The sequence below is a fragment of the Recurvomyces mirabilis genome, assembly GCF_035927965.1.
Source record: "Recurvomyces mirabilis strain CCFEE 5264 chromosome Unknown scaffold_29, whole genome shotgun sequence".
Lineage (NCBI taxonomy): Eukaryota > Fungi > Ascomycota > Dothideomycetes > Mycosphaerellales > Teratosphaeriaceae > Recurvomyces > Recurvomyces mirabilis.
In genome coordinates this window covers 109,911-129,078 of record NW_027041963.1, presented here as the reverse complement: position 1 = coordinate 129,078, position 19,168 = coordinate 109,911, and the positions used below count along the sequence as shown (strand labels likewise).

General features: G+C 52.6%; 9 protein-coding genes across 9 annotated transcripts; 5 read left to right on the top strand and 4 right to left on the bottom strand.

Annotated features, from left to right (window-relative positions):
• Window positions 1-475: 475 nt before the first annotated feature.
• On the bottom strand, window positions 476-1,847 carry FDH1_2 (formate dehydrogenase (NAD+); the record flags this gene model as incomplete). The annotated part of the gene is made up of 3 exons (XM_064841768.1): window positions 476-696; window positions 785-1,437; window positions 1,561-1,847. The coding sequence occupies 3 exons, from the start codon at window positions 1,845-1,847 to the stop codon at window positions 476-478; spliced, it is 1,161 nt and encodes a 386-aa protein (XP_064690603.1).
• A 1,228-nt stretch (window positions 1,848-3,075) lies between these two features.
• On the bottom strand, window positions 3,076-3,741 carry CUP5 (vacuolar ATPase V0 domain subunit c; the record flags this gene model as incomplete). Its single annotated transcript, XM_064841767.1, has 3 exons — window positions 3,076-3,137; window positions 3,240-3,500; window positions 3,627-3,741. 3 exons carry the CDS (start codon window positions 3,739-3,741, stop codon window positions 3,076-3,078), a joined length of 438 nt encoding a protein of 145 aa, XP_064690602.1.
• Window positions 3,742-4,601: 860 nt separating this feature from the next.
• Window positions 4,602-5,059, top strand: SNU13 (RNA binding protein snu13; the record flags this gene model as incomplete). Its single annotated transcript, XM_064841766.1, has 2 exons — window positions 4,602-4,706; window positions 4,784-5,059. The coding sequence occupies 2 exons, from the start codon at window positions 4,602-4,604 to the stop codon at window positions 5,057-5,059; spliced, it is 381 nt and encodes a 126-aa protein (XP_064690601.1).
• A 4,458-nt stretch (window positions 5,060-9,517) lies between these two features.
• LTS14_009082 (uncharacterized protein) lies at window positions 9,518-10,284 on the top strand (the record flags this gene model as incomplete). Its single annotated transcript, XM_064841765.1, has 2 exons — window positions 9,518-10,022; window positions 10,154-10,284. 2 exons carry the CDS (start codon window positions 9,518-9,520, stop codon window positions 10,282-10,284), a joined length of 636 nt encoding a protein of 211 aa, XP_064690600.1.
• A 1,251-nt stretch (window positions 10,285-11,535) lies between these two features.
• LTS14_009081 (uncharacterized protein) lies at window positions 11,536-13,146 on the top strand (the record flags this gene model as incomplete). Its single annotated transcript, XM_064841764.1, has 1 exon — window positions 11,536-13,146. The coding sequence occupies one exon, from the start codon at window positions 11,536-11,538 to the stop codon at window positions 13,144-13,146; it is 1,611 nt and encodes a 536-aa protein (XP_064690599.1).
• Window positions 13,147-13,402: 256 nt separating this feature from the next.
• LTS14_009080 (uncharacterized protein) lies at window positions 13,403-14,530 on the top strand (the record flags this gene model as incomplete). The annotated part of the gene is made up of 1 exon (XM_064841763.1): window positions 13,403-14,530. One exon carries the CDS (start codon window positions 13,403-13,405, stop codon window positions 14,528-14,530), a length of 1,128 nt encoding a protein of 375 aa, XP_064690598.1.
• Window positions 14,531-15,115: 585 nt separating this feature from the next.
• On the bottom strand, window positions 15,116-15,827 carry ARF6 (ADP-ribosylation factor, Arf Arf6; the record flags this gene model as incomplete). The annotated part of the gene is made up of 3 exons (XM_064841762.1): window positions 15,116-15,270; window positions 15,371-15,673; window positions 15,734-15,827. 3 exons carry the CDS (start codon window positions 15,825-15,827, stop codon window positions 15,116-15,118), a joined length of 552 nt encoding a protein of 183 aa, XP_064690597.1.
• Window positions 15,828-16,527: 700 nt separating this feature from the next.
• On the bottom strand, window positions 16,528-17,511 carry LTS14_009078 (uncharacterized protein; the record flags this gene model as incomplete). The annotated part of the gene is made up of 1 exon (XM_064841761.1): window positions 16,528-17,511. One exon carries the CDS (start codon window positions 17,509-17,511, stop codon window positions 16,528-16,530), a length of 984 nt encoding a protein of 327 aa, XP_064690596.1.
• Window positions 17,512-17,902: 391 nt separating this feature from the next.
• Window positions 17,903-18,967, top strand: LTS14_009077 (uncharacterized protein; the record flags this gene model as incomplete). Its single annotated transcript, XM_064841760.1, has 2 exons — window positions 17,903-18,054; window positions 18,121-18,967. The coding sequence occupies 2 exons, from the start codon at window positions 17,903-17,905 to the stop codon at window positions 18,965-18,967; spliced, it is 999 nt and encodes a 332-aa protein (XP_064690595.1).
• Between the last annotated feature and the right edge of the window lie 201 nt (window positions 18,968-19,168).

Below are 19,168 nucleotides of genomic sequence, written 5' to 3'. Positions count from 1 at the left end.
ACTGTCGTTCTATATCTAATCGTACTCAGAGATCGACATCTTCGAGCTTTCAGCCGTCGCAGTGGCTGTGCCCCACTCGTAAACAATCTAAGACCCCACCTGAAAGTGACGCTCGAGTGCATGAGAGGGTCTTCGGCAGGTGAAGTCCACAGTACAATGAACAGCCGAACTGCTCATGTCAAGGGCCGTTGCCGTTGCTGGCGCTCTTCTGGACCGTCCGTAGCTCTTCGGTAGTACGCACACGCCTCTGGCTGATTGAGTGACCTACATCCAGGTTGAACGAGGAAAAACAAGGGACGAAGTCTGCATCTGTAGTAGTCGATTTCGGACATTGATCATGGCTATATCCGTTCAACATCTACACCCAGGCAATCAAAGTAATCCTCATCATGGCCCGTCCAAAGCCGACTCTTGAGCTCGCCCTTCCATCATGACCATTTTTCTTCTCCAGAGTTCCCGCGAAGTGGTGCCGCTTCTACACCTTCCTCATATCAACTACACACCTTATACAATCCCCGGCCTTCATATCCGTGAAAGCCTGATTCACCCCCCCCAAGTTCTGGCGGTGCGTGATGAACTCATCCACCTTCAACTTGCCATCCATATAATCCTGCACCAAATCCGGCAGCTGCGTGCGGCCCTTGACGCCGCCGAAAGCGCAGCCCTTCCATCGTCTGCCTGTGACGAGCTGGAATGCTGTAGTTATCACGAGATATTAGTAAGCGCGACAGAATTGCGGACAAAGAGAATGAGGGATAAAGCGAAAGGAGGGTGAAGGACTCACGCCGTGTAGAAATCTCCTGCCCCGCCGCCGCCACCCCGATGATAATCGACTCTCCCCATCCCTTATGACAGGCCTCCAACGCACTCCTCATCACATGCACATTCCCCGTACAATCAAAAGTATAATCACAACCCCCATCCGTCATCTCCACCAACCTCGACTGGATCGTCTCGCCCTCCTTCAAATCCTTCGCCGGGTTGACGAAATCCGTAGCCCCGAACTTCGTGCTCCATTCTTTCTTCCCGTCGTTGACGTCCACGACGATGATCTTCGCGGCGCCGTTCTTGACCGCTCCCTGGATGACGGAGAGGCCGACACAGCCGGCGCCGAAGACGGCGACGTTACTCCCTTTTTCCAATCCGCCGTGGCCGGCTGTGATGACAGCAGCGCCGTAGCCGGTCGTGATACCGCAGCCTAGGAGGCAAGTGCGGTCCATAGGTGCTTTATCCGTGATCGCTACGACGGAGATGTCGGCCACGACTGTGTATTGGGAGAAGGTGCTGGTCCCCATGAAGTGGAGCAGTTCCTTGCCCTTGCATTTGAAGCGCGAGGTACCGTCCGGCATCACGCCTTTGCCCTGGGTGGTGCGGATTTTGCCGCAAAGGTTCGTCTTGCCGGATTTGCAGAATTTGCATTCTTTGCATTCGGGAGTGCTGGAGAAAGAGAAGTTGTTAGTATGGGCTCGTGCTCTCATGCCTATTCTCGCTGCTACTATATCCCTCGCAGCACCATTCCTTCCCACGAGGATCGGTCAAATGGATAGGATCAACACGTACTAAAGCGCAACAACCTGATCCCCAACCTTGACATTCTCCACTCCCTCCCCAATACTCTCCACCACACCCGCACCCTCATGTCCCAACACAATCGGGAACGCTCCCTCGGGATCTTTTCCACTCAGGGTATAAGCATCCGTGTGACAGACACCGGTGTAGTAGACCTGAATACGGACTTCGTGGGCGCGTGGGGGGAGGACCTCAATGTCTTCGATACTGAGGTCTTTGCCGGCTTCCCAGGCGACGGCGGCTTTGCAGTGGATGGATTTTCCTTGGGTGTCGGACATGGTGGGTGGTGGGGTTTCGTGTTTTGTACCTGGGTGGTTTTTGGTGTGAGAGTAGGTCTGCGGTGTTTTGGTGTGAGATGTGGGGGTTTTATGGTCAGGTTTAGTCAATGGTATGGTCACTGTACTGCAGCAGGGACGAGAAGGAGAAAGTGTAGAAGGTGAGATTGGAGAAGAAATGTCAAGCGCTTCCAACTTCCCTGCACCGCAAACAGACTTCGGCATTTACATGCTTGTTACCAGACCTCATATCCGTCCGCCATAACAAATGATGATGGAAGTGGGGTATTTGCCATGGAGGGGCAAAGGTAAGAAGTCAGAGGTCGAATGGAAGTCACTCCCGCTCTCTTCCCGCCTTCCATCCGATCTCGCCCCCAGACTGACTGTTCGCTTTGCCGTGGATGATGACACTGCAAGAGGCATAGATATCCCCTTTCAACTCATACCTCAGACAGACCAGCACTGTGAATGAGACAGCGAAGATTCTTGAGCTCGTGGGCTGTAGATATGTGGGCAGGCGAGCTGCCGTGGTGTGCAAGAGTGAAAGTAAGAGGGAGAGGATGTCCGGTCCGATATTTGCGTTGCAGACACATCTAATATGTAGCAATATCAGCGACCATAATATTGTGGCTTGGTGGTGCTGGCGAGTAAACGTATCTAGATGCTGACCTTCCATGATAGACAGGAGAGAGAGTCATTGCGACGGGAGGCGTCTCAGTCTGAAGCAGAAGATCTTATATTTCCCTCTCCATATGCCATCAAGGTGAGCAAGTAGATGGAAGCTAAGATAGTATACTGGATCAGCTCAGCAACGCGTCTCGTCATGCAAGGGTATTATCCACCGGCGGCTTGAAAGCACTAGATATTGCCCAGGAGCAGCGGTCCATGACCACAAAGAAAGAAGACTAGGGTCTAGGAGATATCTTTTCCACATGCTGTAACGCCGTTCCTATCTTGCAAGTCGAATATACAGAGTACATGCTAAAAAGAACACACATACACCCCATCATGCCAAAAAGACCAAGAACACACCTCGAGGGTAATAACACCACCACTCGAGGCATACATCCGTGGCCTCTCCACCCTTCCCACCCCCCCACGAGTCATCCAACTCGATTCCACATTTAGCAAGAGGTCCGTCCTCGCCACATATATAAATCTGTGGCGAGAACGACTCCTACGTTTTTGCTTCCTTCCTCACATCATCCACCACTTCGACCGGTAGAGTGGTCTAGCACTTGGAATCGCCCGCCCTCGAGTTCATGAGCAGAGCGACAATGAGACCGTAAAGACCTAAACAAAATCACAAAAATATCAGCCAAATTGCTCCACCACAGAGATCCCTCCGCCCATTCTCTCTACCCGTAACCGTGACAGTAAAAAGACAAAACTTACCAAGCACCTCGGCAAAAATGAGAATCAAAATCATGCCCACGAAGAGTCGGGGCTGCTGGGCTGTACCACGCACACCAGCATCACCGACAATTCCAATCGCGAACCCGGCGGCGAGACCGGCCAGACCTACGGACAAGCCGGCACCGAGCTGGATGAAGTTGGCGAAGAGGGAGGATTCTTGCTGCAGGTTGTTGGAGATGAGGACGGAGACGACGAGGCCGTAGATGGCGATGATTCCGGCCATGATGACGGGGATGATGTCTAGTTACGCGATAGGATCAGTATTCGGCTTTCGGGGTTTTTTTTGAGAGTGGAGTGCTAGTGGGAGATGTGGTGGCGGTGGTGGTGGTGGGTCGCGGGTCGTGGATGGTGGTGGGATGGACATACTCTTGACGATCAAATCCGGCCTGAGGACACCCATGGCGCTGATACCCACGCCGGCTTTGGCGGTGCCGTAGGCGGCGCCGAAGCAGGTGAAGACGATGGCGGACATGCAGCCCATGGCGCCGAAGAAGGGCTGTTTTATCAGAACACATTCACGTCAGTCTATCTGTGCTTTCCAGCTTTTCGTCTCAAACCCTCATTGTGACTGCATCTCAGGCTCATGTGTATACTTTGGAATCTTTCTACAATGAGTCTCCGGGTGCGATGGGTAGGATGATGTCGCTCGTGTATCGGGATGCTGGGGCGCTGGGTTGAGAGGTGTGGATATTGGTTGGGTGGCACTTACGGCATACACGGGGCTAGAAGCACGTCAAAGTCAGCACAAGCTCTCTCATATCTCTCTCACGAGCTGTAACAGCTACTGCAAGTATGACCGCCACCATGGCCATCTTCGACATGGCCGTCGCCTCCCAGCATGGCGTAAGAGCAATTCTGCGGCCTGGCAAGCCATGGGAGGGGGGGGTTGCCACTCACCAAGCATCGGAAGACATCTTGACTATATCCTTGTGATGTTGTCCTACGTGTCGGAGGTGTCGTATGTGTCGCGGTGATGACTATGTCGTTGGGCGAGGGATGGAGTGATGGTATTGCTTGCAAGAGACGATATGATAGCAAGCACTCAAAGTCGTCACGGGAGAAGCAAGCTTCCGCCGCTCCACAAAAGAGCAAGTCAGCCGAGCGAGGCGGCATCACCCACCAATCACACCCCGATCGCTAAACCAGAAATTCCATCACTCAAACTTGAGCTTCGAGCATTTCTCTCGATTCTTCTTCTCCCACAATAGTGATCAAGACAAGGCCGTGATCCCTTCCACTCATATCGCTACGGTGAGCCTTGTCCGCGCATAATATCAACATCAATACCCAATATATTTCTACAACACCAGTACCAGAACAACACAGAGACAGCATCAAAAAATGGCAGACCAGCAGTCCGCAGCCTGGCCTGTAGCCGACCAGGCGCTGAGCCAGGAGATTCTAGACTTGGTGCAGCAGGCCTCGCATTATCGTCAGTTGAAGAAGGTACGACCAACCACCCACCAAACTCTCTTCCAACCCCACCCCATCCCACCTCACCTACTAACGCGACAATATCACAGGGCGCCAACGAAGCAACCAAGACCCTCAACCGCGGCATCAGCGAGATCGTCATCCTCGCCGCCGATACCGCCCCCTTGGCCATCCTCCTCCACCTCCCGCTGTTATGCGAGGATAAGAATACTCCGTACGTTTATGTGCCCAGTAAGATGGCGCTTGGAAGGGCGTGTGGTGTCAGCAGGGCGGTGATTAGTTGTAGTATCACTACGAATGAGGCGAGTGATCTCATGGGCCAGATTAGGGCGCTGAAGGATAAGGTTGAGCGGTTGATGATTTAGGGGGATGAGAGGGAGGGAATGAGGTGGGGTCGGTGGTCTTGGTAATTCAATTAAATGCCAACCCCTAAAATGAATCCCCGCCATCTCTCATATATTGTCTATTTCAAGAAACTACAGCCGCTCACACCGCTTACAGTTCACTCGCCAAATACCTCTCAAGCAGCTGACCCACTTTTCTTCCATACCATTGCGCAATATGCTAGTGTTTGATGCCGACGGCCCTTTGCCTGACCTTGTGGTGAACCACACTCGAGTCTGTGAAATACTGTGGCAACGACAGAGCCACCTGGAAAGTTCTGCCGTGAAGATCGGTTAGAATAGGGGGTGAGCACTTTCCGATGCTATTCCAGCTTATACGATCCCTCGGGAAGACACTTCCAAGCGCTCTCTAGAGTAGACTGGGCTGATGATGCCGCGGATGGTCCGTTTTCCCCAAGGACATGGTGCTGTTCGTCTTGGGAAGCAATGCCAGTTCGCATGGTTCACCAAATGGCGCTGTGTGGGAGCCACTTGTTCTAGACAGCGTTCGTTCTGTTGATGAAGCCGAGCGGACTCTTTCGACGACGTAACAAGCGGTTGGGTGGCCTCGGATGTTCGATTTCAGCAATCATTCTCGGAAAAGATCCGAGGGGCTTGGGAGGACTTTCCGTGATCTTGAGGTGTGGCCATTGCAGGACGGGCAGGTTTTGAATCTCCGATGGTTGTTCCTGTGTGCTCGAGGCTGGATGGCTCCAGAGGACTCTCGATAAAAGGGCTGGGTGGTATGTCTGACGTGACTTGGCGGATATGGGATGTTTAGGCGAGCTGGATAAAGAGGGTATGGTCTTTTCGTAGAGATCGTGGCCAGGCAATTGTTCTCTAGTTCGGGTGGCAGCTTTGACTGCAGATGTTGTAGTTGGAGCTTCGAGCAGATGGTGGAGTAGCAAAGGCTTCTGCCGAGCGGTAGCGATGCGGACCTCCTGGACCAAGAAGTTTTGGTGGGTTGAAAAGAGGCATCGTGATCGGCTGGAAGCATAGGCGAGTTTGCCAGTAAGTAGCACTATATTAGTGTAGAAGGTCGTTCTGTCACCGCCGTCATGGACGAAAATCGATAAGAAGGCCTGAGAGGACCTGATGGCAGTTGTGAGGGGCGGCGTAGCGGACTCAGCAGATTCAGAAGTCGACGCTGGTCAGAAGTGAGCGGGCTTTCGAAGTTTGATGACAGGATGTGTCCACTGTAGAGTTAGCAGGTCTGCAAATTCACTGTACGAGCAAATGCTTCGTCTTGAAGGCGTTGATTGCTATCAGGAAACCTTGATGGAGAGTTCGCGACCGTGTTCATTTTACGGCCGGCGGAGGTGCTGGTTATAGGCTCCCGAGCGAGTATGTCCTTTGTGATGAGTTTTGTCAGCCGAAGGCTGGTCGCCACGAGGTGCTAGCGAAGACACGTGGTGGTGGCAGATGCATAGGGTGCTGGTAGATGCATGAGGTGTCTGCAGATGCATGTCGTAGTCTCAGATACAGGAGGTATTGGTAGACGCGTAGTGCTCACAAGACTCAGGGGTCATATGACCGTGGAGTCTGCCGCACGAGAGCAAGTATCCCGGGCGTTGGGGGACACTTGGACCTGAGTCTGGCCGCCGTGAGGTGCTCGCAGAGTTGCGATGCTAGAAGAGATATCGAGTCTTCCGCCTGGGAGTGAATCTCTACGTGTGTAGATCTCAGCTATGTGGAGACGTACTAGCCCTAGGATGATCGCCAGAGGGTATTGAAAGCGGCTTACCGCCAGTGGGATCTTCTCGGCAGTCGGTCACGTAAACGAATATATCTCCGATGCAGCGCGAGAGTCTTGACGAGAGGCAAGGTGGTCCGATTTGTTGGCAGTAGTTTGGTCTCCGCGAGGTGCTTGGTGTTCATAGACTCTGTGGCGCCAAAGCGAAGCTCTTCTCTACGATACGAGTGTTGAAACAGCGGGCAGAGCGTTTTAGGTGGTTGGCGGCAGCGTTCTCTTTTTGAGATCCTTGAGTGGTCTGACCATGGACTCCACGGCGTCGAGGCCAGTGTCTCCAGTATGGTGCGAGTATCCTAAAGGCCAGGCAGAGCATTATGAGTATCTGACAGCAGGTCGATTTCTGCGAGATCCTTCGGTGGTCTGGTTGTTACTCTGCGGATTCAAAGTCGGTGTCTCTAGTAAGGTGCTAATAACTCAACAATAGGTAGGGCGTTGTGAGGTCCTGACAGCAGGTCAACTTGTGCGAGATGGCTACTCGTCTGGCCGCGGACTCGGCGGCGTTACAGTCTGTATCCCCAATACATGGCGAATATCTCAACCACAGGGAGGGCGTTTTGAGGCACCAACAGCAGTTCAATCTTTGCGGGATGTTTGAGTCGGTTGGTCGCAGAATCTAGGGCGCCGAACCGGTATCTCCAATGTGGTGCAATATCTCAATGGCAGGCAGGGCGTTGTGAGATATTGACAGCAGGTCGATTCCTGCGGGATCCTCGAGTCGTCTGGCCAAATTCAGTGTCCCCAGTTCAGTGTGAGTATCTCAATGGCAGGCAGGGCGTTGTGGGTAATTGGCAGCAGTGCGATCTGTGTGAGATCCTTGAGTCGTCTGGTCGCAGACTTTGTGGCACCAAGGACGGTATTCCAAGGAAGGTGGGATGATGCAACTAAAGGACTGATCGTCTATGGTGATGACAGCAGTCTGATTTATGCGAGATGTCGTGTCGTCTGGTCATGGCAGGCTTGGTGGTGATGATGGTGAGGTTGTGGCCGTCTGCCTGAGTTTTGGTCGTTGTTCACCATCATTGATTGGACTGGTGTTGGTGGTCATGGCAGTGATCTCCGTACTGAGGATGACGTCTAGTTTATCTGAGCAGTACTTGGTGATATCATGCCAAATGGTCTGCATCGAAGAGCTTTTGGTTCGTCTTGTGAAGTCGTTGTGCATGTGTTTGTGCTCTGTCGATCGATCGGTGGTTTCGTTTCGATGCTCGACGAGTCGAAACTCGTTTTGCCGCTTTACTTTGCTACTTAAGCTGTGATGTGCTAAGCATTGCCCGGAGACAACCTCGTGGCGGTGTAAAGTCGGACTTTGTCTCCTACCTGACACTTCCCAGCAACGACTGGGCGATATCATCCTATGTGCCAGGCAGTCGTTGACCAGACCACGATTGCGTCCTTACATACCAAAAGGCGTTGTTGCCATGACCTGCCAGTCTCGATGGCCAACTACCTCTTGTACAATCACGTCCAGGCGGACGATCATGTCATCTTCGTCAACCACTCACTCTTCTAAACTCCTCGAACGATCAACAGATCGGCGCCTTCGGCGATCGAAGTTGGTAGACATCATCGAGACAACTCTGACCCATGAGGGTAGGCTTTGCTAAAGCTGGTGGCATATCTCATCGCACTGTGGACCAAACAGTTCGAAGAAGATAGCGGCACCCCAGAGTGTGGTGAGGCCGATGGATACCGAAAGGATTTTGCTGGTTGAGATGAGCCCAAGGAACACGAAACCGGTACCAAGCAGTCCAGACAGATAGAAAGACGGTCTAAACCGGCCCTTCATAGGTGAACGAGCCATGCTCGTTAGCGATAGTGAGATCGTTAGCGATAGGTTTAGCGATGCGACGGCTGTCGGCGTTGGTAGCGGTGGTGAGGTTCAGAAAAGGAGCAGGAGGGGCGATGTCAATATAACATCTGCATTCCCAGCCAACGTGCTTGCTATTCATACCGACAAGAAGGCACTCCTGTCGATATCACTTGCTAAGTTTCTCGGGGAAACTGCTGAACGATCTCTGTATTGCTCATAACTGGCAGCAACCGTGGAGACCCGTACACCGTTCTTCCCCTCGTATCCCAATTGTGGGTGCATGTAATATATACCTATGTCGTGCCATGGACCTCTCAAGCGTCGAGATATCCTCGTGGGTAGCACACCGTCGAGGTACTAGAATAGATCATGTGTCATGACTGCGCTCTGCTCTACTGGCATCCAACAGACTCGGTCAAGGACACATGGTGATTCGTGGGAGCGCTTGCTGGTCATGGACTCCAGAGCACATCATACCAAAGGTCGCAGTCGTAGCATGTCCGCTGCATAGGGAAGGACGAGCCGATGTGAATATGCAATTCACTTCTTGACATCGAAATCCTGAAGATCGTCAGCTTACATTTGAACTGGGTCGAATGGTGCCAAGGATTCAGGAGAGGTAAGGCCGTTAATTCCTCGCAAAAGATGTGAAAGTGTGATCAAACCCGAAATTGTCTTACCTCGTACATTCTACATCTCATCGGCATAGACGTGCAATCACCCTATCATCGCGAACCGAGAAACACTTCCTAATCTAGACGTCATTCCTCACCCACGTCGATCTCGACACTCTCGACAGCTTGTAAGCATGCACGAACTCGTTGGATCAGCCACAAGGCCGACAAATCAACGAACGCCACGGACAGCAAAGGCGACCATGAAGCTTCGCGAAGAAGCAGCCGATTTCACAAGCACTATGGCGCTGAAAGGCATGTTGACCGGGCTCTTGATCATGATAACCTATGCTTGTATCGGAGCGACGGTCAAAGACGGTGAAGGCAAGTTGGACGTATGCGGCGGCGGCAAATATGTATACGTCGGGGTCTGGACCTTCGCAATTTTCGTATATGGATTTCTGCTGCTTGGCCTGGTCCTGCCATACTTCGGATTACCGCTCTGGTTGACCTGTGGATATGAAGTTGGCGGTTTCATGCCTACGGCGCTTGAAGAGCTGGAGGAGGTGTATGGGAAAGAAGTCCCATTCGCTGTTGGGATATATCATGCGGTAAGGCACATGGGAACGTGCCTCAGACACGGGAGAGACTTTCGCAAGGTGGCTGTCACCAGCTTGATAGGCTTGGTCGCCTTGGTGGTGGGTTTGTTGCCGGGAATATTGGCATTCTTCATGCCACAGTTGCTCCGATCGAAACTGGAACTGGATTGTATGTACCACGAATAGGATGGCGGGATTAGCGAAGACTGGTACGCTTTGGTGAAGGCTTGCAAGATTGGGTGTATGCTGTATCAAAGGGAGATACTCGATGTTGTGCTTTGCTAAGCATTGATGATCTAGGCTGGATTGATCGGGTAACGCTGCCTTGGATGTGGGCGTACATTGCGTTCAACTACACAATCAGGTGCGGCCAGATGGGTATAGTCTATCCTGGGGATTATGCACCCCTCATGCTCGACCAGATTAGCTAAGGTAGTCAGCGGAGGCTCTGATCCTTCCCAACAGTAGGACAAGGTCAATTACTGGTATGGATCTTTGTGTCCCACCATTAACCGTAGACGTACGCCCGGGTCGTTGGTGAGGCTATCATCTCCACGCCAGGTCTAGCACACGTTCTGCTAGCGCAACAATCTCTTGAATCCTGCACTTCTCATGCTGTTGCTTACGCCTTGCAATCCATGCCGAGTAAAGTTCGAGTGCCTTGGTGGACAGCGGATCCTGGAAGGCTTCTCGTTGACAAAGTTCAAGTTATCCGTTGACTTTCTGCATGGTGCGTTTGATGTCGTGCCACCTGTGGTCTTTGAAGACCGAATCGATGAGCTCATGGTGCTTTGAACAATTGGACCTCTGAACTACACAACATCCTCGCCACATGTCCAGGAGACAATGGACTGGCCGCGTCTTACTGGATGCATGGCGAGACACCGGTGTGGTATCTTTGCGCTGTCACATGGTACGCGAGAAGCTGCCAGCCGGCAGGCTCAGGAGCTGTCCACAGCATCGTTTGAGACTTGGTAATACAGGCAGCCCTGTACTGCGTTGATCTGGATACTATCGTACACGCGGTCTTCCTAAATGGCCCGGGCCTCTGCGAAGTGCCGGCCGGGACTTTCGATGTCGAATTGGTCCGGCGTGCCCGTGGACTCATTGATCTGAAGTTGCTGCGGCGACTTCCACTCATTGAAGCTGATCGGCGTAGCTGCGACTTTGCCTACCGAAATATGAGTGCTGCAGTGACCACACCGGTATGATAATGCAGTACGTCGGGTGACCAGCTGCGGCCATTGATATTGGCGAGTGGCATGTCAGCGGCGTCTATGTTAAAAAGGACTCCGACTGGGGCCGAGACAGTTAGGCTTGCAACTTTTCGCCCCAAGATTATCGCGATCTTCGCGACAATGGCGAGCCTTGTGGAAGTAGGAGTAATTGCAGACGCGGCAAGATTCACGACCTGAGGTTGTAAGATAACGTATGGCCAGCCGCATGTAGCGAGAGCACCAAGCTCGAAGGGGCATGTCCTCGCGTGAACTAACCGTTTTCCATAAACTCTGTTTGACTCGACCAACCACCAAGACGCGTCTCGCCGACAACCCCTCACACTTATATGCCTCGCCGATTACGAGCAATCTATAACCAAGGACGGATGGCACTACAGTCCAGCACCTCACTCCCTGTGCTTCTTTTCTCAACAACAACGACGATTTCGTCGACAAATCCTCATCATGGAGCCTGAAGCAGACCAACCCCCGAGCCTAAAGAAGATGCACACGAAGCAGAGCCTCGACGATGCCCACGACCTAGCAGCGCTCGGGCACGTCGAAGCCCTGACCCGCAAATTCGACACCTGGAGCATGCTAGCCCTCGCCTTCTGCGTCCTAGGAACCTGGTCCACCTTCGCCCAAGACCTCGCCTCTGGCCTAACCAATGGCGGCCCCATTGCCATCCTCTGGGGTCTGGCTCTAGTGACATTCTGCAATCTCTGTGTTGCTGTGTCGCTGGGAGAATTGACGAGCTCTATGCCCACGGCTCTGGGACAGGCGTACTGGGTCCATCGGTTATGTGATACGCCGTTTGGACGATTCTGGAGTTATATGACTGCTTGGACGAACACATTCGGATGGTGGACGTTGACTGCGTCGCAAATCGCGTTTATGACGAATTTTGTGCTGGGCATGAAGACCATGTTCGAGCCGGAATGGGCTGGTGCTAGTGAGGGCTGGGTGCAGTTTCTGGTCTATCTGGCCATTACTATCCTGTTCACCGTGGTCAACCTGATCACTTGCCGTAAAGACCAAGTACTGCCGTTATTCAACAATGGGGTGGGACTTATGTTCAGCGCCTTGTTCATTGTCTTTTCTTTGGCTCTGCTCATCAGCGTGGGAACAAAGGCAGGCTTACACTTCCAACCAGGATCCTTCGTATTCGGGAGATGGATCAATCAAACCGGATGGCCGGATGGAGTTGTATGGTTTACTGGGCTAGTACAGGCAGCATACGGCCTCACAGCCTTCGACTCTGTCATTCACATGGTAGAAGAGATACCAAACCCACGACAAAACGCCCCGCGCGTCATCTGGCTGGCTGTGAGCATAGGTGCAGCAACCGGCTTCCTCTTCATGGTCGTCTGTCTCTTCTGCATACAAGACCTAGATACCGTGCTGAACTCGGGGCTGCCTTTCATTCAACTCGTCCAGGATGCAATAGGCGCAAAAGGTGGCTGCGCCCTGATCGCACTCTTCGTCTTCAACGGACTCGGACAAGGCGTCAGTATTGCCACTACCGGCTCCCGACTTACGTGGGGTTTTGCTCGTGACGGCGGTCTTCCCTTCTCTCACTACTTTGAGAGAGTCGATCCTACCTGGAAAGTGCCTGCTCGAGCCCTCTGGCTGCAAGGTGCTCTCATCGCTCTGGTGGGCATACTTTACCTGTTCGCCAGTACAGTCCTTCAAGCTATTCTCAGTGTGAGCACCATCGCTCTTACAATCTCGTACGCATCGCCCATCATTGCCCTCCTGGTAGCAGGAAGAGATAAATTACCACCAGGCGATTTCCGTCTCGGCCCTCGCATCGGACCCATTGCGAACTGGATCAGTGTGGTATACTGCAGTGTTACGACAGTCTTCTTCTTTTTCCCCTCATATCCAAATCCGGCACCAGCGGATATGAACTATGCGATTGCCGTGTTCGGTGTGATGATGGTCGTCGCCGTTGGTTTCTGGTTCGTGAAGGGCCGGAAGTCTTTCTTCAGGACCGAAGAGTCTGCTTTTGCACTCGAATTGGCGAGGCAGGCGGAAGTGGATGGTACAGATGTGCCGCCTGCCATCATGAAGTAGTGTATTACGGTACATGCATTCTTACCGTGATCTGGGCTTGCAATCGCTTCCTCCCGCCATCGCTGTACAAAGGACTCAACAGCTGGGTGACATGAACGACCATGGCGGGTACAAAGACCAAACCTCGCCTGTGGAAGATGAGCTCTTTATGTACTCGAACAATGTCATTGAGATGGCACAATGACCTTGTGTTCACGACCGATCCAATAAGACCAGTCCTGAACACCATCTCGGCATCAACCAGACCAATTGAACTATGCGATCCCACCCATCAGCCAACATAAACAACCTCTGGATCACAGACACCCTACTTCACAACCTGGACCGCGCGCGTGAGATCACGGACTCGATCAGAGCCGATCTGGACCATGCAGAGCATGTCCAAGAGCTCAGTATCAGAGAATGTCGTCTTCATGAGGACGTCCTCGACGACATGAAGCAGAGGCTGAGAAGCACTTCCCGCATATCATTCCACTACGCTTGCCTCGAAGCAGATTACCAAAGAAGCATCGATCAGTACATCGCCGCCAAGGTGAGTATGTCAGATGCCCATGCCGACATCCGCGAGCTCTTCCGCAACCTAGGTGGAGCTTCGAGGACGGAGCGAGCAGCAGAGGACGAATACCTGGACCATCTCGACCAGATCGAGCGGAGACGAGATGATGGAGCCCGGAGGCTGGCAGAAGAAGCCGAGCAACTGGCAGCTGATGCGATCTGGCGGCGGGAGAGGCAAGCGCGTCATCGCAGACGAGCTAGTAGCAGGAGAAGAGAACGCGACTGGTTCATCAGCCAACAAGCCGAAGACGAAGCAGACGAGAGACGCCAGGATGAGAAAACTCGACAACGCGAAGAAGGCGCCCGACGCTTAGCAGAGGAAGCTTGTCGTCTGGAAGAAGAAGAAGAAGAAGCTCAACGCCAAGAAGCTCATCATCAAGCCGAACACGAAGCCCAGGAGCAACGTGAGCGTCGTCGTCGCCAACGAAGCGAATCCTTCAGAGGGAAAGTCCCGAACTTCGCATCCCGGCGTCCAGCTACTGGTCCAGCACAGGCAACCGCCGCCTCAACCTCAGCAGCCACCTTCTTCGCCGCAGCAGAAAAAGCCTTCGCCAACTACGCGGCCATGACCGCCTTTCCCGAACCTCCCGCTATACCATGCTACAAATGCCAAGCTGGTGCACAGCAGCGTGCTTTACAAGGCTGCGAACACAATATCCGCTCTACCTTCTCTAGCCTCTCGGCGGCGAAATTGAAGCTCTGGCGGGCCAAGTTCCATCCTGATCGCTTCTGCGCGATTGCGGACCTGAAGCTGAGGGAGGAGTGTAAGAGGAAGGCGCAGGAGGTTTTTGTTGTGTTGAGTGAGATGATCTCTTCTGCGGGTAAGTAAGGGGCTCGGATGCTGTACGTGTGTGTGTCTGTCTGTACTTGTAGGTGACATGTCATCGAGTAGATATTGTACAGTATCACGCAAATCGTGTTTTCCACCCTTCGTTCCTTCCTCATCATCAACAGCAGCCCGCCGGCTACCTCCTGAGCCCAGCAAAGATCTGGCCTAGGTGACATGCTCATATTTGTCTACGTCGCAGAATGTAGCTGGTGGTCGCGAATGGTTGGACTGACTCGCGAGAAAGTACAGAATCTTCATATCGTACAATTACAAATCTCTGCTTCGGCCTCATGGCACATATGTGTATGTAATGCTGAATCGAAACGCGACCTAAGTCAACTACTGGGGTATCCTTCGACCTTCGAAACGCCTGCGCTGTATGCAACTCCACTACTGCCGCCCTCGCCAACCTGCGTGTTCTTCACATCTCAAGTCATGCTCTGATGCTTCTTTGGCATGTTCTCAGCATCCGCATCTTCCACCTCTATAGAGATGGTGCCTGTCCTCTCTCGCCATGTACTTCTGCTAAGAAATCTTGCTTTCCTGCCATCATAGCTCAAGACTGTCCCAAGCATCTCAGCTTGCTCACTTCGGTGGCAGCTTGACATTATTGCTCAGCCACGCCAACCCCTCAAAGATGCCCTCACCCGTAGTCGCACAGCTAGGCTCAACCTTCCACACATGGCCCTTGGCCGTAGAATCCAGCGCAAGCTCATCGGATACCTCCTTCGGCGACATAGCTGTGCACAAAACAGATACAGTCAGCAAAACCCCACATCCCAGAATACCACCAACTCACCCCCTCTTTCATTAAGAGGGATAGACAGGGATTGTACTCACCTCCCCTGACATCCTGCTTATTAGCAAAGACCAAAAGTAGAGCATCCTTCATCTCCCGATCCTGAATAATCCGCTCCAACTCCCTCTTCGCCTCATCCATGCGATCCCGATCACAACTATCCACCACGAAAATCAACCCCTGAGTCCCGGAGAAATAATGTCGCCATAAGGGACGGATCTTGTCCTGCCCGCCAACGTCCCAGACGTTGAATTTGGTGTTCTTGTAGGTCACTGTTTCCACGTTGAAGCCGACGGTGGGGATTGTGGTTACGTCGGTGTCGAGTTTGAGTTTGTAGAGGATGGCTGTAGATTGCCGTCAGTCAGATTGTTGATCAACAGGCCTTGGGGTGGAGGTCTACTTACTCGTCTTGCCAGCGGCGTCCAAGCCCAACATCAACAGGCGCATCTCCTTGGATCCGAAGATCTTGCCCATCATTTTGCTGATTGAACCACCCATCGCGGCGTTATTTAGGTGATTCGATTGCCGGGAGATGTAGTTGATCGATTGAGTAATCCCGGTGTATTCAAATGCTCGCGTGTCCTGACTACAGCAAATATCCGAACCAAACTTCCTTATCGACAATGCTTGACAACTCCTGTCTTCTTCCTCTTGCTCAATCGTGCCAAAACCTGACGCTGTTTCCTACTCAAGTTTTCGATCCTTAACTCGTTTTTATCGCAGCGTGATTCTTCCGGTTGTAGAAGGCTTCGTGAGTATAGGGAGAACAATAATATCCCAGGCCCCTTGGAAATACATACAGCAAGCACCCACGCACGCACCGCATAAAACAAGCTCCACACACTAGCGCCTGCTCCGTATAAATACACATTATTATTGCGTGTATGCAGGGACCATCGCGACAGCGGGCCACTGCCGAAGAGCTGCCCTGAGCTTATCATATTTATTACTGGAATAGATGTGCGTATAATGATGTAGCCCGAGATGATATGTGTGTACAGCGCACTCATTCTGGGCTAGGCGAAGGCTTCCCAAGTAAAGGCATCTACTTTCCACTGCTGTGTAGAGAGGGCCAAAGGACACACAGCCAAGCCGCCTTGACAATGCAATGCGCAATGAGGTATGAAGGCGTCAATCACATCCTGCCAAATACATATTTTAATATATCCAGACTCTACATCTTGCCATTCCCGACCCATCAAAACCCGTCATCCACCCCGTTCTTCTTCTCCTCTGCCCACCTCCTCCGACTACTCTCCCACCACCACTCATTCGCCGGATCTCTCCCAGTCCTCTTCTCCCCATCCCACTCCTTCTTCTTAAACTCCTCGTCTTCATCCCACGGCTTCGGCGCAAGCAAATAATGCATATTCTTCACCTCCCCATCCCGCCAAATCTGATGATGCACGTCCTTCCAGCGCAGGGTTTTGAGTGCGTTGTAGACATACGGGAGTGCTACCCATCGGCCTGGGAAGAGATCGGAGAGGATACTTTGGTCGGCGAAGTCGAAGGAGGAGGTGTTGGCGCCGGAGAGGGAGGTGAGGATTAGATTATAGACGGCTGTGCTCGGGACGACGACCTGGAGGCCGCCGTTTGGCATTGCGAGGCCGGCTGTTGGTGGTGCGCCTTCTTTTTGCGCTTTATCAGGCGTTCCGTGTTGAGATGTAAAAGCGCAGTTCTCGGGGATCCAATCTTTTGGATAGTGAGGTTTTCGCAACGGATTACAGACGCATGCGTGACTGGCTGCAAACACTCTATCGCCTTTGCCTTCTTTCTCGGGCCCATCTAGTGGCATGTCCATGAGTTCGTCCATGTTTTTTAGAACAAGCATATCGCTGTCCAGCTGCACCACCCTCTCATACTCGGTCAGGGAGAAAGGTGTAAGTTTACTCCAGCAGTCGTAGAATCGTGGATCATTCTCGAAACTCTTCTCTACTTTCGGAAGAAGGTACTCGACTCTCTTCTTCGCTATCCCTCTTCTGTCGAGAGCCGCATGGCCGTCGGCAGGGAAGGAGTCGGTGTACAATGCGATGAGAGGGTATTTGGATCCGACATGGCGAAGGGAGGCTTCGAGGGTGAGGAGGCCGGGTAGGTAGGCAGTATTTGTTATGAGGGTTGTCCAGACTTTGGCCGACTCGACCACACGCTTGGCGTTGGGGTTGGAGGAGGGTGCGGCTGCCATGTCTGCGGTTGCAAGACTCTGATTAGGAATACTCTGGAAATAGCGATACTTGCTTTTATGCCTGTGGGACCAGCTATGTTTTGAAAGACTACATGGTTAAAGTGGTAGCTTGATTACTATTTCTCTGAATATATTCCAAGCTTGCACACTTTCGTGAAAGTCACCTCAGAAAGCCCCACTTCGTCTCTCGTCAGGTCCCGATCGCGTGGCGCCAATCACGCACGTCATCCCGTCTGCAGCAATCTCATGCATCGGATCTAGATATCAGATATATCTCCACTAAAGTACATCTCGACTTCACCTCATCATCTCTTTCTTCTTCCTCATTTGACAAGTTATAGATTGTGATAGGTATGGATGTAGACGACGATCGAAAGCAGCCCATCGATCAATGTCCACGACGGTGAAGCAAATCGCTTCATCGGCAGCCAGCAAGCAAGATGAAGAGGCCGGTCTGAGTACGCCAAAACCTACTGGCAAGAATGCCAACTACAAAGGCTTTGTCGCTGGTGTCTTTTCCGGGATCGCGAAGCTCAGTGTCGGGTATGTCTAAAATACCAAAACAGAGACTCGGGTCTACACGAACGTATGCTTGCTAATGCTTCTCAGCCACCCCTTCGATACAATCAAAGTCCGGCTTCAAACCTCAACAAAAACCCAATTCACAGGTCCAATCGATTGTCTCCTTCAAACAGTCCGCAAGGAAGGCTTCAGCGGTCTATACAAAGGCGCTACCCCACCGCTGATCGGCTGGATGTGCATGGACAGTCTCATGCTCGGCTCCCTGACCCTCTACCGACGTCTCCTAAACGAGAACGTCTTCCAACCACTCCGCGCACGACCAACGAGCCAACACATCTGGAAGTCCGACGCTGAACGCGAGAAATTGCCACCAGTCGGTCACGGAATGGCGGGTATGCTAGCCGGCTGGACCGTTTCCTTCATCGCCGCTCCCATCGAGCACGTCAAAGCCCGCCTCCAAATCCAATACCAAGCCAACAAATCCCAACGCCTTTATTCCGGCCCACTAGATTGCACGCGCAGAATCTACACCTCTCACGGTCTTCCGGGACTCTGGCACGGTCTCCGCGCTACCCTTCTCTTCCGCACCTTCTTCTTCTTCTGGTGGGGCTCCTACGACCTCTTCACCACCTACCTCACCACCCACACCTCTCTCAGCACACCCGCGATAAATTTCTGGGCGGGTGGCTTGAGTGCGCAGGTGTATTGGCTTACGTCTTATCCTTCTGATGTCGTGAAACAGCGTATCATGACTGATCCCTTGGAGGTTGGGAAGAGGAAATACCCGAGGTGGAGGGATGCGGCGCGAGCCGTGTATAGGGAGGGTGGAGCGAGGGGCTATTGGAGGGGGTTTGTGCCGTGTTTTTTGCGAGCGTTCCCGGCGAATGCGGCGGCGCTGGTGGCGTTTGAGGGGGTTATGAGACATCTGGATTAGCGATACACCTGTAGAATAATAGAGACTCTCAACTCCTGATCTCCGCCTTGCAGTCGACATGGTCAGCCGGGGCCTCTGGAAGCCATACAGCGAATCCCTATAGTTGAACGAGATGTAAGGGGTTACAATCACGAGCCGTGGCAATCACGAGCGTGCTGCTAACAATACTGGATACACGCCTCTCAATACGGCATGCATGAT